The sequence below is a fragment of the Lissotriton helveticus genome, chromosome 1_1 (genome assembly GCF_964261635.1).
Source record: "Lissotriton helveticus chromosome 1_1, aLisHel1.1, whole genome shotgun sequence".
Lineage (NCBI taxonomy): Eukaryota > Metazoa > Chordata > Amphibia > Caudata > Salamandridae > Lissotriton > Lissotriton helveticus.
In genome coordinates, this window is record NC_136057.1 from 1,178,705,526 (window position 1) to 1,178,721,573 (window position 16,048).

The 16,048-nt window shown below is 46.9% G+C and overlaps 1 protein-coding gene and 1 long non-coding RNA gene across 2 annotated transcripts in view; one reads left to right on the plus strand and one right to left on the minus strand.

Moving 5' to 3' along the window:
• LOC144822033 (uncharacterized) overlaps positions 1 to 16,048 on the plus strand; it is a 362,713-nt gene that overhangs the window by 134,148 nt on the left and 212,517 nt on the right. The window lies entirely within an intron of this gene.
• Positions 6,161 to 10,580, minus strand: LOC144772432 (secreted frizzled-related protein 2-like). The gene is made up of 4 exons (XM_078656742.1): positions 10,282 to 10,580; positions 8,929 to 9,098; positions 8,231 to 8,323; positions 6,161 to 6,989 (listed from the first exon to the last, which is right to left on the minus strand). The coding sequence occupies exons 1-4, from the start codon at positions 10,578 to 10,580 to the stop codon at positions 6,682 to 6,684; spliced, it is 870 nt and encodes a 289-aa protein (XP_078512868.1). The 3' UTR covers positions 6,161 to 6,681.

The window sequence follows — 16,048 nt, forward strand, 5'->3', positions numbered from 1 at the left end:
AACCATGTCCCATCCAATCCACCCCACTCTAGCTAATCCACTTCACTCCAGTCTACCACTCTCCAGGCTAATCTGCCCCACTCATGTCCGACCCACCCCACTCAATCCAATCCACTCCACTCTAGTCCCATCCATTCCACTCTAGTCCAGTCCACCACACTCCAACCCAACCCACTCCAGACCATCCCACTTCACTCCAATCGTCCACCCCACTCAATCCATCCTCTCCAATCAACCCCACTCCAATCCACTCAATCCAATCCACCCAGTCCAATCCAATCTACATATGTCCAATCCAATTCACCCCACTCCATCTAATCCGCTTCAATCAGTCTATCCCTCTCCAGGCCAATCCAATCTACCCCTCCCCTCTCCAGTCCAATCAAATCCACTCCTATCCAATCCAATCCACACAAATTCAGATTCACCCCTCCCAAAAATCTGCCCCACCCCAATCCAGTCCACCCCATTCGAGTCCACCCCGCCCAATCCACTCCACCCCAACCCTCTCCAAGCCACCCTACTCTAAGCCTATCCACCCAATTCACCACACTCAAATCCAATCCACCCCACTCTAGTCCACTCCAATCCAGTCCACTCCAATCCACCCCAACCCACTCCAGACAAATCCACTCCACTCCACCCTAATCCAATTCACCCAATCCACTCCAATCCAACTCACTCCAGACCATCCCACCCCACTCCAGACCATTCCACCTCACTCCATTCCAATTCATCCCACTCCACCCAATCTACACCACTCCAGTCCAATCCACCCCACCCTCATCCAGTTCACCCCACCCAATCCACTGCACTCCTGTCCTCCCCAATCCAGTCCATCCCACCCACTACAAGCCATCCGTCCGCCCCACTCAATCCATTCACACCAATGAACCCCATTCCAGTCTATCCAATCCACCACACTTCAATCCACCAAGTCCAATCTAATCTAACCATGTCCCATCCAATCCACCCCACTCTAGCTAATCCACTTCACTCCAGTCTACCACTCTCCAGGCTAATCTGCCCCACTCATGTCCGACCCACCCCACTCAATCCAATCCACTCCACTCTAGTCCCATCCATTCCACTCTAGTCCAGTCCACCACACTCCAACCCAACCCACTCCAGACCATCCCACTTCACTCCAATCGTCCACCCCACTCAATCCATCCTCTCCAATCAACCCCACTCCAATCCACTCAATCCAATCCACCCAGTCCAATCCAATCTACATATGTCCAATCCAATTCACCCCACTCCAGCTAATCCGCTTCAATCAGTCTATCCCTCTCCAGGCCAATCCAATCTACCCCTCCCCTCTCCAGTCCAATCAAATCCACTCCTATCCAATCCAATCCACACAAATTCAGATTCACCCCTCCCAAAAATCTGCCCCACCCCAATCCAGTCCACCCCATTCGAGTCCACCCCGCCCGATCCACTCCACCCCAACACTTTCCAAGCCACCCTACTCTAAGCCTATCCACCCAATTCACCACACTCAAATCCAATCCACCCCACTCTAGTCCACTCCAATCCAGCCCACTCTAGTCCACCCCAACCCACTCCAGACAAATCCACTCCACTCCACCCTAATCCAATTCACCCAATCCACTCCAATCCAACTCACTCCAGACCATCCCACCCCACTCCAGACCATTCCACCCCACCTCACTCCATTCCAATTCATCCCACTCCACCCAATCTACACCACTCCAGTCCAATCCACCCCACCCTCATCCAGTTCACCCCACCCTATCCACTGCACTCCTGTCCACCCCAATCCAGTCCATCCCACCCACTACAATCCATCCGTCCGCCCCACTCAATCCATTCACACCAATGAACCCCATTCCAGTCTATCCAATCCACCACACTTCAATCCACCAAGTCCAATCTAATCTAACCATGTCCCATCCAATCCACCCCACTCTAGCTAATCCACTTCAATCCAGTCTACCACTCTCCAGGCCAATCTGCCCCACTCCAGTCCGACCCACCCCACCCCACTCAATCCAATCCACTCCACTCTAGTCCAATCCATTCCACTCTAGTCCAGTCCAGCGTAATCCAATCCACCCCACCCAAATCCAGACCAACCCACTCAATCCACCCCATTCCAATCCACCACACTGTATTTCCGATCCACCACACTTCAGTGCAGTTCACTCTGTGTCAGTCCACCCCACCCCACTCTAGTCCGACCCACCCCACTCTAGCCCAATCCACCCCACTCTAGCCCAATCCATCCCACTCTAGCCCAATCACTTCACACCAGTTCAATCCACCCCACACCAGTCCAATCCACCCCACACCAGTCCAATCCACCCCACTTCAGACCAAGCCACCCCACTTCAGTCCAAGCCACCTCACTCCAGTCCAATCCATCCCATTCTGTTCCAATCCACCCCACTTCCGTCCAATCTACCTCACTCCAGTCCAATCCATCCCACTCAAGTCCAATCGATCCCATTCTGTTCCAAGCCACCCCACTCCAGTCCAATCCATCCCATTCTGTTCCAATCCACCCCACTCCAGTACAATCCACCCCACTCCAGTCCAATATGATCCAATCAACTCCAATCCATTCCACTCCACTCCAGATCACACCATTCCAAACGGCCCCATTCCAATCCAGTCCACCTCAGTCCAATGTACCCACCCCAATCCAATCCACCCCAGTCCAATCATTTCCAATACACTCACTCAATCCAGTCTGCCCACCCCAATCCAACCTAATCCCCCAAAACAAATCACACTACCCCAACCCAATCCACCCCAGTTCAGTCCACCCCATTCCAATCCACCTCATTCCAATCCACCTCACTCCAGTCCAAGCCAATCCACCTCACTCCAGTCCAAGCCAATCCACCTCACTCCAGTCCAAGCCAATCCACCCCACTCCTTCCAATCCACCCATCCCCTCCATCCAATCCACCCCACTCCGATTCATGCCAATCTACCTCACTGTACTCCAGTCCAACCTACTCTACCAGAATCCAATCCATACAACTCTAATCCAATCTACCCACTACCTCAATCCACTCCACCCTATTCCACCCCACTCTATGCCTCTTCACGACACACTGTGCCTCTGAACCAGTAAACTGTATTTCACTCTGATACTCTAACCCCCTACTCCGCTCTACTCCAACAAAGCCACTCTACGTCACTCTTCTCCAGTCTACTCCCCCTACTCAACTCACGAGTCCATGCCACTAACTTTTAGCCTTGCTGAACAACAGCCACACTGGTGTACAGTATGGCTGAAACACATTACCAAAGCCAATAGGTCTTGCAAAGGCGAGACCTAATGGCTTGGCCAATGCTTGTTACACTTCTAACACCGAGTATTGGTTGCACCTCATTTGCTCCAGGATAATACTCAAATATAACAATAAGCAGTGATGTGACAGTCAAGCTTTGGAATTGGCTTTCACTGCATGGCAACTTGTCTTGCTGTGCGGTTAATAACCTTTGAACCATTTGAGCTAGAAACCATTTTTGTGTTAAAATCTGCATATTATGCAGCAGATAGTGGATTATGTGCCAAATGTTGCAAATCTATTATTATGCGAAAAACACCACGGCTGCACAATTGCGTCATTCCAGTTACCCTGAGTATACCACATCTCTCTCACCCCATTACGTGTGCCTTATTTATCACTGCCCCCACGGTGTTGCTCCTTATGGATTATAAGAACCCTGTAGTGCTACATTTCAGTTATTGGGTCCTCAGATTGCTGCTCCTTAATAATCATTCCTCCTCAGTGCTACTTCTTTTTAGGTCTTGCTAATGAAGACCAATTGTGTACAATCCTAAAACGTATTGGTTATCATTGGCTGGTGGTTTTAGTCCCATCTCATGTGCTTGCTTCTAATCTGGTAACATTAATTTCACTGTTGGCCTCCTAACTCTACAGCCTCCTGTTCCTCCATTACTCCTCCTGTTTTTTTTGTTTTTTTTTAAATGTTAATAAAGATAGGACTTGCAATAGTGACATTTATAGCATGACACGTCCATAAGATAGTCGTTTCCATATATTACATTGAAACATTTATATAGCACATCTGAACTTCAGTATAAGGTTTATAGGTGAACAGGTCTCATTGATCATCATCTTCCGAAACTGGATTTACAGTCGGTGGTGTACAAATACCTCCCCTCCTGTTAGTTTTTGCTTTAATTTAAAGTACACCTTTTTAGGAGGGCCCAATAATTGCAATTTGCTTACGGAAAGGACCTTTTTCTTAATTTGCTTTAAGGCACTACAACATATTTTTTTTATTTTACCACACCATAATGGGTGTCTGCCATTTTTTTCAATTGTAAATTTAGAAGGGAAAATAGACTGCCACAGCCTCTTGACGTATAAGTAGTGACCTCAGGGTTCATGCAATGTCGTGATGCATATACCCACATGTTTGGTGATGCATGCTCGTGTATTTAAATCATTGTACTGGGTTTGACAGATTTGCCTGTTGTTTTTTTTGCTGATACTTTTCAGAACCTGGAATAGTACTGGCAAAGTAACTTCAGTTAATGCTGCTCATAGGCGAGACCTATTGGCTCTGCCAATGCTTGTTGTGGAGGTCTAAAACTGTATAGACCCTTTGAGGTCTTCAGTAAAAAATCTTAAACCCCTAGATGCGGCCCCTACTTGGTACGGCATACTTTAGCAGCCCTGCACAGAAGTAGAATGATGGCCAGCGCGAAGTGTTTTAAAATCGGAAGCACACTGTTCAGTGCTACTTCTGTTTGGCCTGTCACCGTTTTTGCTTTTCAAAATCTGGTCACCTTAATGCCAGCAGATGATGTTTCTGGTTGAACATGAACTTGTTGCCAGTAACAATCACGCGGTGGCCCCAGTGCCGTACTTCTCTGTGAAAGATTGTCGAAAGGTGTGTGCATTTTTTGAAGAAGTATGGGCACTGTGGAACGACAGTCACTCCCCGCTGTACCTGGAAGCTTCCTGCCTCTGGCGCCATCACTTCCGCTGCTGCGGCTCCCCTCTGACCTCGCGTAAATGGACAGTAGGCTCGTGCCTCCGCCCATGGCCCTAGACGCAATGGCGCGCTGCAGAGTCCGGTTCATCAGAATCCTCAAGTTCCATAGGAGGCCGGGCGTCGCCATCTCTGGTACAGCAGGTGTAGGGGAGCGGGGATCCTGGGGATTCCAGTTATAGCGCTGTATTTTACTACCTAGCCGGGGATGGCTGGAAAATACAAGAGGGGCGTGAATTGTAAACCTACTGCACCGGCCCTTGCTCTACTGTGTGACCCCGTTGTTCCCACACCTTTTTCGCTCTTCTCTTGCATTATCAGCATAGCTTTCTACTTCGCTCCACCCACAGCAATAGGTGGGCTTCCGTCTCCTCGCCCTCCTCTCCCCACCCTGCAGTCAGCAATCACCGTATACATCCTTTTTATTTTGCCCGAGCCTTGATGCGGGGGTACTTTGCAAGGCGAAGCTTTTCATTATTGCCAATATTGTACCAGTAGAGTGCCTGTGAGAAGGGTTGGCTCTGCTCTTGTCCCTTGGATCCCTCGGATCCCTCCATGCTCCCTCTGATGTACTAGTGCACGTAGGTGGAGTTTACATTGCTGATGCTCCTTTTTGTCTGGTGTAGGTGAGTTGGCTGTACTTTGCTGCCACCCCTGCTATGCCTGTAGGAGTCCCTGTGCCTATCAAGAGAGGGTCCATTGTAAATCTTCTGTATTTACGGGTGTTGTGTCGGGGGCTAGAGCTACACCATTGAGGCCCATGTATTGCTTGTTCTATGTGTGTCTTACTGAGGGAGAAGAAATGCTCATATCACATAGTGCTTATCACCGGGATTTTTAGCCAGTGGCCAAGCATCCTAAGGTATATATTTACATTTAACAAAAACGCCAAGTCTCAGGAAGATAGATAGAGTGAATTGCCCAGAATCGGACAATTCGGCCAAGAGCCAATACTGGCATTAAAACCCATGACTTTTAGTCACATAAGCAAAAGCCACTACCCCACATCCCCCTTCGCTTACACATCAGCGTGATCATTCAGTTTCTCGCGTTCATCTATGTCTTAAGCCAATCAACACCCAGGCATCATCCAAGGGCTACAAAATACACTTAAAGCATTTCTTCCATTAAGAGATTTATAGTAATATATATATCTATATATACATCATATACACATATAATATAGTTATGGAAGCGCTTTAAATGTTAGGACAGAGCACGTATGTATGTACACAGTACACATATTAGAAAATGTTCCGGCCCACTTATGATGATAAATCCTTTTTACATATTATATTTATATAAGTATAAACAGTGCCTTCGTGTTTTTCAGTTAAAATGTTACATACATTGTGCAAATCATACAAATACACCCATAAAAATACTATGATTTGGCCACAAGGTAGCTGTGTTCAGTCAGGGATACCAGGACACGGTCTTGTAAATCTTGTATCCATCCGTGCATAAATATGTTCTATAATTCGCTGAAAACGAGAGATTTCTTGGTACCGAAAGATTAGGAATGATGCAGGATTACTTTCAATTGATGCATGTGCAGCGATGCAATGTAGACCTTTCCATGGCTCACTGTAAATTATCGGCCATACGGCAACATCTTAGTCCTTTATATGAGCGACCCAGTACAACAGTTGTCTTATTTATGCATTACAGAATTTAGCACTTGTGGTGCCTCCATTTCCTGGCGGCCAGTGCCAGCTGGGAATCTCTCCGTTGCCAATGGAAGACTCTGTTGATGAGCACGTTGCCATGTTGAACGTCACCCACAATGACGTAGACCATGGACCGGTTGCTGCGGGTCATCTTGAGGGCGCAGCTCTCATTGATGAGCAGCCATTGCTGCACCAGGTTGCGGGTGTCGTAGGGTAGCAGCAGGCCCTGGCTGATGAACTCCACCTGGCCCTCCAACTCGTACTCCTGCTCTCCGGAGACCGCCTTCCGCTTTGCCAGCTTGACCTTCACAGCTGAAAAGAAGGGTAGATGTTCAGCCATATTGTTCTTGACTTGCATTTACGTGCTGTCGCAAAGATAAAACTTGCTTGATAACGAAATACCACTACACCTTGATGCCCCATAATTAGGGTTACCAAAGGAATCCATATCCTCGGGGGTGACTTCCCTTGCGATTTTAATTCTCAACCCTTTTAATTCTGGATATATTAGCTACCTCAGTGGAACCATCCCGAGCAACCAGCCACACAATAGGTTCTAGAATGAAAGACTGGGCTTAAACAAGGAAGCTGTTAAGCCAGCTGGTAACTTTACACATACTGCACCACTGAGTGACCATTAACTAGTGACATTGCGAGACAACTGTATTACACAGATGCAAAATACGTTCGAGGCATGTGCCTGGGCAGAGCTTGCAGTTGTGCATGATTTCTTGCCTAGTGGAGAACTTCCCGAATGTAAACCATAATTCATGTTTTTCTAATTTTACAACATTGTGTGATCCTGGGCAGATTATTTTATTTGCCTATGTCACACATCAGATATCTTCAAAACTGTGGATATGCAAGCAAAATACCTCCCGTTGTGGCAGAACACTAAATGGCCTAGGCCCGTCTGTGCTTGAAGACACAGGGTTGGTTGCTTCGAAAAAGCGCGACGACACGCCCCGGAAATAAAAGTACTTTGAAGCAGTACTGTCTGAGGGTGTCGGCAAGACATGGGGGCACTACGAGTTAGCTTTGCATCCGTCATTTAATGTATGTGCAGTTACATTTAGAAGGGAAAACATATACTTAAAATATGCAGCAAAACTAGGCCTTTGTGCATGTTTAGAAAAGTAAACCTATTATTGGTGAAACTGTACTCGAGATTAATTTGCCATAAGAAGTTTCATATTGTTATTATATTTGGAAGGTGCGCGATTATCCTAGGAAGACCTAATTACCGGTGCTAACAACAGTGAGGGGTGGTCAGATTGTTCAAATTGTACTTTGGTGGTCAGATTGTTCAAATTGTACTTTGAAAGATCTGATCTGATTGTTGGAAATACCCCCATGTGCATCCCCCCCCCCCCTCGGCTTCTCGGAGCAGACGAAATGCTTGCCAGATTACCCTTCTAGGAGAACAGCTGTGCCAGACAATTCCCTTAGTGTAGCTGAGAAAAGGGGCAGCAGAACGAACAAGGTACGCTTCGCACACCTGCAGTCAGTCTCCCCACCTGGCTGGTGCCTAGAAGGGTCGGAAACAAACTCACCGAAGTTATTGTCACAGAAGGACTCCAGCACTAGTTTCTGCGAAACCACGTCTTCGAGCACCGGGCATCCCTGGCAGGTGGGCTTTGGAAACTCTGCAAGGAAAAAGACGAGCGGCACTGGTTATTTCCGAGGCCTGGCACAGGTATGAGTGCAGTGTCTGCGACCCCGCGAGGGACGGGGGCCCTCTCTTGGGGCCGCCACGCGCAGGCTAGTGGATAGGGGTATAGCAGCAGGCACATGGTTATAGAAGTCGCTTTTGATGATTAAATGGCATGATATCTTAACACCCTGAACAAATTAAAAGGGACGTTCATAAAGGGAAGTATGGATTTTCTATTTTAACTCCACATTTACGTACATCGAAGTTATATATACCTCCAAGGTACATATATGTGGAGTTAGGTGTAGAACATCCGTACACACTTGACCTTTACTCTTTTATCTACGAAATTAAGTTGTCACAATGTTTTCTACTCGATATTGAGGGTGCACTCCCTTTAGATGGGAGCGTAGCAGGCATAGGGTGAGTGAGGCAGTTACTCTGGAGTACCTGAGGAGGCATGGGGATAGGTGATGCGCTGACTTGGAAAATACCAGCAATTACAGAGATGGGCGAGGGTCTCTCTCGGGGTACGCATACGGGCACAGCTTGGGGTGCTTGCAGCTAGAGGTATTGGCGCTGTCTGGAGTCACCTACCTCTGTAGATGTACTGGTCCTCCTTGCTGATAGATGCCAGACACATGCCCTCACCGGCCGGGAAGCGGTCACAGTCCAGACTCTCTGGCCAGCTCTGGCCGTGGCAGGCCAGCACGGGGGCACAGCTGGCCCGTACGGCCACGCACATGCTGCGGCAGGGCTGGATAAACCTGCAGGGAGAGATGAAAACTTCTGAATGACACAATCAAACAAGCAACAGCCACCCACAAAGTCTAAGTTGTTCTCAAATTCCCCACCTGACCACGTTGCATAATCACAGCCAAATAACTGTTTGCTCTGCTCTCGTGTGCTCACAACAGGGAGACTATATTGGAGTCAGTTTGTACTGTAATCTACACAAATAGATGCATGAATGCATTTCACCGTCAAATGTTAACTTGTGAAATGTACTATGTTTATTCATTTGTTTACCACCTCGCTCGTGCGACCAAATAAAATCTATAATTTTTGATTCAATATTTCGTCCTTTGGATATTGGTGAACTACAATGCGACAAACATTTTAACTATAAACTGATTTACAAAATCGATCTGCCAAGGCGCAAGCAATGGTGGCTGCTTCGCTGTGTACGATTTGCGCTGCTGTCAAGTCAGGAGAAAAATGGTATTCCCTCAGAAGTCTCAACATTCACTTTTGATACGTGAATGAAATGTACTAGTACTCTGCAGCTACTTGTGAAGACTGTCCAAACCAATTTGATTCACAAATGCACTAGTATAAAAGTGTATTCGTGCAATTTTCATAATCATTTGAAGTATTTGCACAAAAACCTGTGTGTGTTTACATGTATATATCACACGTGAACATACTATATAAGCATACATGTGCGCATGTACCTCATTCGAGAATCAAAAACTAAACATCAGAATATTGCAAATCTGCACACTCTGGCCTACGCCAGTTCGAGTTGCACCCCCAAAGCCATTTAACTTTTTATGTTCCAGGATTGGCCTAATGATCGGCGACGACAGCCCAACTTTCGTTTGGTCTACTTATGCCACGATTGAAAAGGTAACATAAATGCCCCAAACGTAAGAATGCCCTAAATCTACATTCCATCTTCATGAAAAATATACGATATAATGTCCCTTTAACTTGCTTCGTTTTTGCCCCGTGAAATGTTTCTATTGTATACAGTAAGTCTATCTTGGGCAGATGCCTATCGAATGCACACTGTGTGCAGATTCAAGTTGAATCTGAATTTAATCATAGGATCTTCGACCAGATCACTTCATCCTCTTTTCTCTCAGATCGCTTAAGTCCTAAAGGTTAAGGGTGCTGGGCTCTTTAAAATGGGCACACAGAAGGGCAGGACAGGTGTGGCGCACTTACGTGTCCAGGCAGACGGGTGCGAAGAGCGAGCAGAGGAAGGTGCGCGCGTGCGGGTGGCATCCGGTGTGCAGCAGGGGCAGCCACTGGGCGCTACTGGGCACCACCTCGGCCACCGAGGTCTGCCCCAGCAGGTTGGGCAGTCGCATCTCCGAGTAGCCGACGTCCTGGCACAGGCCCATGGCGGGCGGCACGGGAATGCACTTGGTGGAGAGCTGGATGTCGAAGGCCGCAGCGAACGCGAACAGTGGCAGCAGCAAACAGCCGCAGAGCACCAGTGGCGCGCGGCAGGCGGGGGCCATGTTCCTGCTGGTGGCTGCGGGGGACGTACTCCGGGTGCTTGGCAACAAGGCGCGCGACGCTGCAATGAGCAACCCGCCCGCCGCCGCCTGTTTATAAGGCCGCGCGCGCCCCCTGCAGGCGCGCGCTTATCGGCCGCCGATCAGGGCACTTGGGCCCGGCCGGGCTCCTGTGGCGACTGCGCGGCAGACTGCGGCCTCCCTCCTGCCCCCACGCCCACCCCCCAGTGCGTCCCACTGTCGGCTCGTGTTATTAGTGGAAAAGTGACAAATTGCCTTCTCTTTGGGCGATGGAGGGGCGCCCCCGGCAGACTGGCTGTCTCCGGGGCCAGGCGGCCTGCTTTGTACTCCCGCCGCGGCTGATTTGACGACAACACGACAGTGAAAATGTTTTGCTTTGGCTAATGGGGACTTGTCTCTTCCCTTGTTTACAGTGTTGTGGGGGCACTTTCATTGTAAACGGGGTTGCTATTAGTAAGGAGACAGCGTTATGAGCCCTGTCTGGGAGCTGACGACTAATGTAGGGAGCCGTGGCTACTGTCTCACCACCAAGGGCCACTTGTTCTGTTTAGCATTTGCCTTTCGCAATCATTGGCCAAGAAAGCAAATGTTATTACTGTAACTTTTAACTGTCGCACCTCAAATGTTTTGTATTTGCAGTAGGCTCTAAGATAAATGCTATATATATAATATATATATTTGTCATCATAAGCATAGCGTGATTTAATTCAATGGTTCTTTTAAGGCTTTTTATGTTGAGAGCTGGTTTTTGCTCTGTTCTCTGAGTATCGGTTTCAGAAAACTTTCTTCGACGAGTCTGACTTATTGATAATTAAGGAGTCATTCATTATTTATTTCAGAACGGGGGCTTATGTGCATACGCATTGAGGTACAGTCCCAAGGCCCATCTTCGTCCATATAATCGTTGTATTTTACTCTCCAGTCAACGGTCAGTGGCCGTGCGCTAGGATCCATGGAGAACTTGCTATCCACTCCAAGCAAATCGTAACTATTCGGAGAATGAGCGTGTTTTTATGTCTGTATTTAGCCTTTTATTAATACATATATTAGACATACGTTGGTAAAGGGGGCATTCAGCCAGCGCTCCTCACCCTTTGTTTTTTTTATTGTGTAATTTAAATTTTTCTACCACTCACCCACTACAGCATAGGGATATAAGGCAGCCCTCCACCCATTGACCAATTTAGCTGCGAGTAACGGTATTAGACATCCACACACAAAGTAGTTCTTGCTTGTAGCCAACGTTTTTTTAAAAGATGAAGGTTGGTCAGCTTTCACAGCAGTTACGTTTTACAGGGACCATGATAAAACAAACTTTGGCAAAGCCAAAATGATTGCCATTGCTTTTTAATATGTCCACTGAATCTATTTTTCTCTGGTGCGCTGCTTATCTTGCTACAATGGATTTGTATCTTACTCGGGCACTTTACTGGGCCAGCTGGGTTACAGCCTGACCCGACTCTAAAAGTGTCTGAAGGTTTAATCTGTTTTGATACCTGCAAAACCTGAGTTGAAATGCTGCGTTAGTGGCCTTGGGGAAACTCCACATAACCACACAACCTACGTGTCTTACAGAGCATATTGCTAATATCTTCAGGCCATCTTCCTGCCCACCTGAAGATTTACATCCGAGGGATCGCAGCCCGTTTGTGAAGGAATGTCATATATGATATATGCTACGCCAATATGGTTCATCCTGGGGGCATAAGGGCGCATATGCCCCTCCTGAGTAGGGCGTGCTATGTATGTGCAGAAAGAAACACTGTAGCTCCCGCACAACCTTAAGCTTTGTAAACGGTTTTTTACGCACAGGGCAAGAGTTTGATGCAAGTACAGAGAGCAGGCCACTCTCTTAAAATTGACCGAGTACGACACAGTGTAGATGCTGTAGAGACACTTGCACGCAGGTGGTGTGTGATCCTGGACGGATTGCCTCAGCGGCGCGCCTACCCACATCTGGAGGCCACAGAATATCAAACGCAGAATGTACGTTGATAAGCAGTACCCAAAGAGGATAGCGCACTGCACAGCTCTTCTCGACTTGTCTCGTGCTTAATATTACACACTATGGCAGCGGGTGTCTCTTTATCGGACCGTTACATACAGACAGGCGTGGACCCACCCACCCGCCCCAGGTGGAACGCCGTGGCGCCTATTTCGCGTCAAGGGAGGAGGCATTATTTAAAGAACTAGGTGGGAGATAGACGGGCTTCCCGGATCACACTTGCTTCACAGACTCACAATCTGACCGTGTCCCCACGTCCCCCTCCCTCATTCACCTAGCTGTAAATTGGGAGAGGCAGCTAAGTGTGAAATGTGTGAGTAATTCGATTGGGAACATGCTTCCGGGAGTGAGGGGGGCGAGGATAAGCAGCACAATGTATGTGTTTTTATTTTGTGCCAAAAACTATTTAGTTTCTGTGAGCACCCGTTGTTTACATTGTGACGAACGGAGACGCTTAAAGTCACCCAGTGTGGGAAAGATGGCAAATATGCCATTTTGGGCATCCGGTTAATTGATGAAGAGGAGAAATAGATACTTGCAGTTGTGTTTTGGACAAGTTATTGATATGAAATGATTGGTGTTTTGTTACTGTCAGTTTTTCATTGCACAGTGTGTCGTTGCCTTGTCAAGCTTTAGGTGTTCCGGGTTGTCGTTTAGCGCGGCTCCATGGCATTCTTTGATCTGTTGGTGTATGGTTCTGGCGTGTGAGGTAGGAGGGTTTTACAAACTGAATTAGTGTCAGTATTAGTTTGGGTTGCATTTTTATTTAATCAGCAGAATTACCCTCGGGTTTTTTGCACCTCGACACATAGTCCGATACACATAGATGTATTTATGATCGCGCTATATAAAACTTTATAATTAAATAAATACCGTAAGCTCATTCGATGGAAAACTATTGTACTGGTAAACTCAAATTTACAGCTAGGGCTAAGTCGTCACGTTTTGACGTATCCCGACAAAAAACTAAACAGCCATCCTTCAAAGCGCTCTTCTGTATATGAAGATGTTCTATATCTATACAGATGCTTTCGGCGTGTGCCATGTTGGGTGATTCCCTTAATGCGTGTCGACCAAAATACTTGTGTACCCTAATACCGAATTGCCATAGACATAGCTGCCGCTGTTAAGAGACCAAAGCGCTTTTTTGTAAAATAGGTACAGTTGTCAGACGTGTAAAACAATCAGTTTAGCGTTGCAAACACAATACAGTTAGTTTTATATAATGAAGAGGACTGCGTTTATTCGGAATTATGTCATACCCGTATTTATGAGGGCCTCAAAACACTGTGCAGTGGTAAGATAACTCAAACAGCACACCCCTCGCGTTTCCCAGGTTGGCTCTGACAAAAGTGATTTACCGTGATGACGTTTTGTGGATTTAGCGCTAACCTTCATCCTTGGACTGTTGACAGTTATCTTACTTAATAAGGCCTAGAGGTTGATACCTGTTGAAACTGTTTTAAACTTTTTGTGTCCGAAATTCAAGCAGGATACTTCATTTTTAGCTGGTACTCCAAAGCGTGTAACTACATTAACGTTTACGTGGTTTAGTAAACGGTATAAATCGGTGTTCGACTTTATTATTTACAGACAATGATAATGGGGATGCCTCTGGTGAAGGCTGACTATGAACCTGCTTCCAGTCGGAGCCCTGATCCCGTCTCGTCTGCAGACTCCTGTGTAGAGGACAAAGCCGGCCTGGGCAGTCTCCCGGCTTCATTCACAACAAGGCTGGTGTCCGTTTGAACGAAGTCCCGATCGTTAACACCAGATTGTCAAGTTCAGCAGGCCAAGGCCAGCCTGAGCCGCTTATTTTGCACACACCCTGTCTGGAGCTGTAACACACACACCCTTACTTCAGCAGCCCCCCCCCCCTCCCACACCCAACGCAGTATGCATCAAGGCAAGCTCTTATATACAAGTCACTCAATTTTACCGAACTAAAACTTGTCTAAAGCAGACTCTGTGTTTGAGACAGAGTCATGGCATGAAAGCAGAACATAGTCACGTTGTGTAACCCCATATTGTCTAGCAGGAAATGAGATGGGACACTTAGCACAGAAACAAGTTAGATTCTATTTGTAGCTGGTACTCTTCACCCACTGCACACAACATGGACAAATGTTGATTATTTCTTCTCAAACTATCGGGAACAGCCAAGATTCCAAGGTTACGTAAATAACACTTAGCTAGCTTTGATGGCTGTAAATATGTTTTTTCCCCTGTAGGCAGATCAAAGGTTAAACCATAGTAGGACCCCTTAGTATAGGCTGTGTTTTTCACAGATTATAATTAGATATTCTGCTTTTTCACTTTTTGAATACTGATTAGCACATATTAATAGTTAAAGATATTTGTCAACAATATGTGTTACATGGCCAAAGTCATCTTTGGTTCTCCTTTATTTGCCCAGGGAATAGACCAAACCAACATGTCAGGCCCACACTCCTCAATTTCCTGTAATATATTCATTTTTTTTAAGTCGAAAATGTCAACATTATTTGTTTGTCAGAGTGACTGTGGTGGCAATTTCAACACACAGAATCTCAAGAGCTTCCCTTAGCAGTGTGACGGCACCTCAGTCGATTTCCATGATCTAGATGTTCATCCACTCATATACAAGCATTTTACTAGCAAACTAGGCAATTCCCTACTATAAAATAATTTCCTTGCACAAAGGCATTATGTCCACCATTTAGACAGAGGACCAGACATCATATTCATAGGTAAGTTTCTATGCTACTCTTTATTGCATGTGTCCACTCTCTTACACTGGTTTTGTATTTCTGTCTGCGCTTACCTACTCATGTGCCATCGCTGCTCTACGCTGTCCCGAAAAGTCCTTTGTTCCTCCTACTTCTTACCTTTACCCTACCCTACATAGGCAGTAGTGTCCAGCTACTAATCCAAATGACTTAAGTTCATCAAAATATGACATCCTCCCCTTCTTAGAGAAAAGCAACTCCTCTCCAACATGGTATCTTCCCCTTTCTTGAATAAAGAGTAAACATTTCCTTCCCCATCTTAGAAGAAAACCCTTTGTTGTATTCCCATGCATTGAGTATTTGTAGGAAAGTGTCCCTTTTTGTCATGGTCACCCCCACTTTTTGCCACTAGTACTCAGGCGCGCAACACCCATTAGACTCGAAGGGCTTCAGCCTCGCCCCCCCCCCCGTCGTGTGTGGCAGCCTGGGATGACCCAGCTTCCTGGACACACACACAGCTGCACCCGAGCACTTCACAGGTCTTTAAAAGACCATTTGCATGTTAATGAGGCCTTGCTGTGGTTTCACCTCTTCTAAGAGCCCCTGCAGCTCCACTCTGCCTATTGCTTAAAGATTCAGCCTCCCCCCCGAAATTTTTTCTTACACCCCCTCCCCCCCGAAATTTGGCTCTAGTCGCGCCTCTGCTAGTACTGATGTTTTTCGACTGATGTGCACTG

What these genes read in the sequence shown, in the direction of transcription:
- LOC144772432 (XM_078656742.1), bottom strand. Translation starts at nt 10,580, where the DNA reads ATGGCCCCCGCCTGCCGCGCGCCACTGGTGCTCTGCGGCTGTTTGCTG. An exon ending in GGACCAGTACATCTACAGAG is followed by an intron (nt 8,324 to 8,928) that starts GTAGGTGACTCC and finishes TTTTCCTTGCAG; the next exon opens with AGTTTCCAAAGCCCACCTGC. An exon ending in CTTCTGTGACAATAACTTCG is followed by an intron (nt 6,990 to 8,230) that starts GTGAGTTTGTTT and finishes CCTTCTTTTCAG; the next exon opens with CTGTGAAGGTCAAGCTGGCA.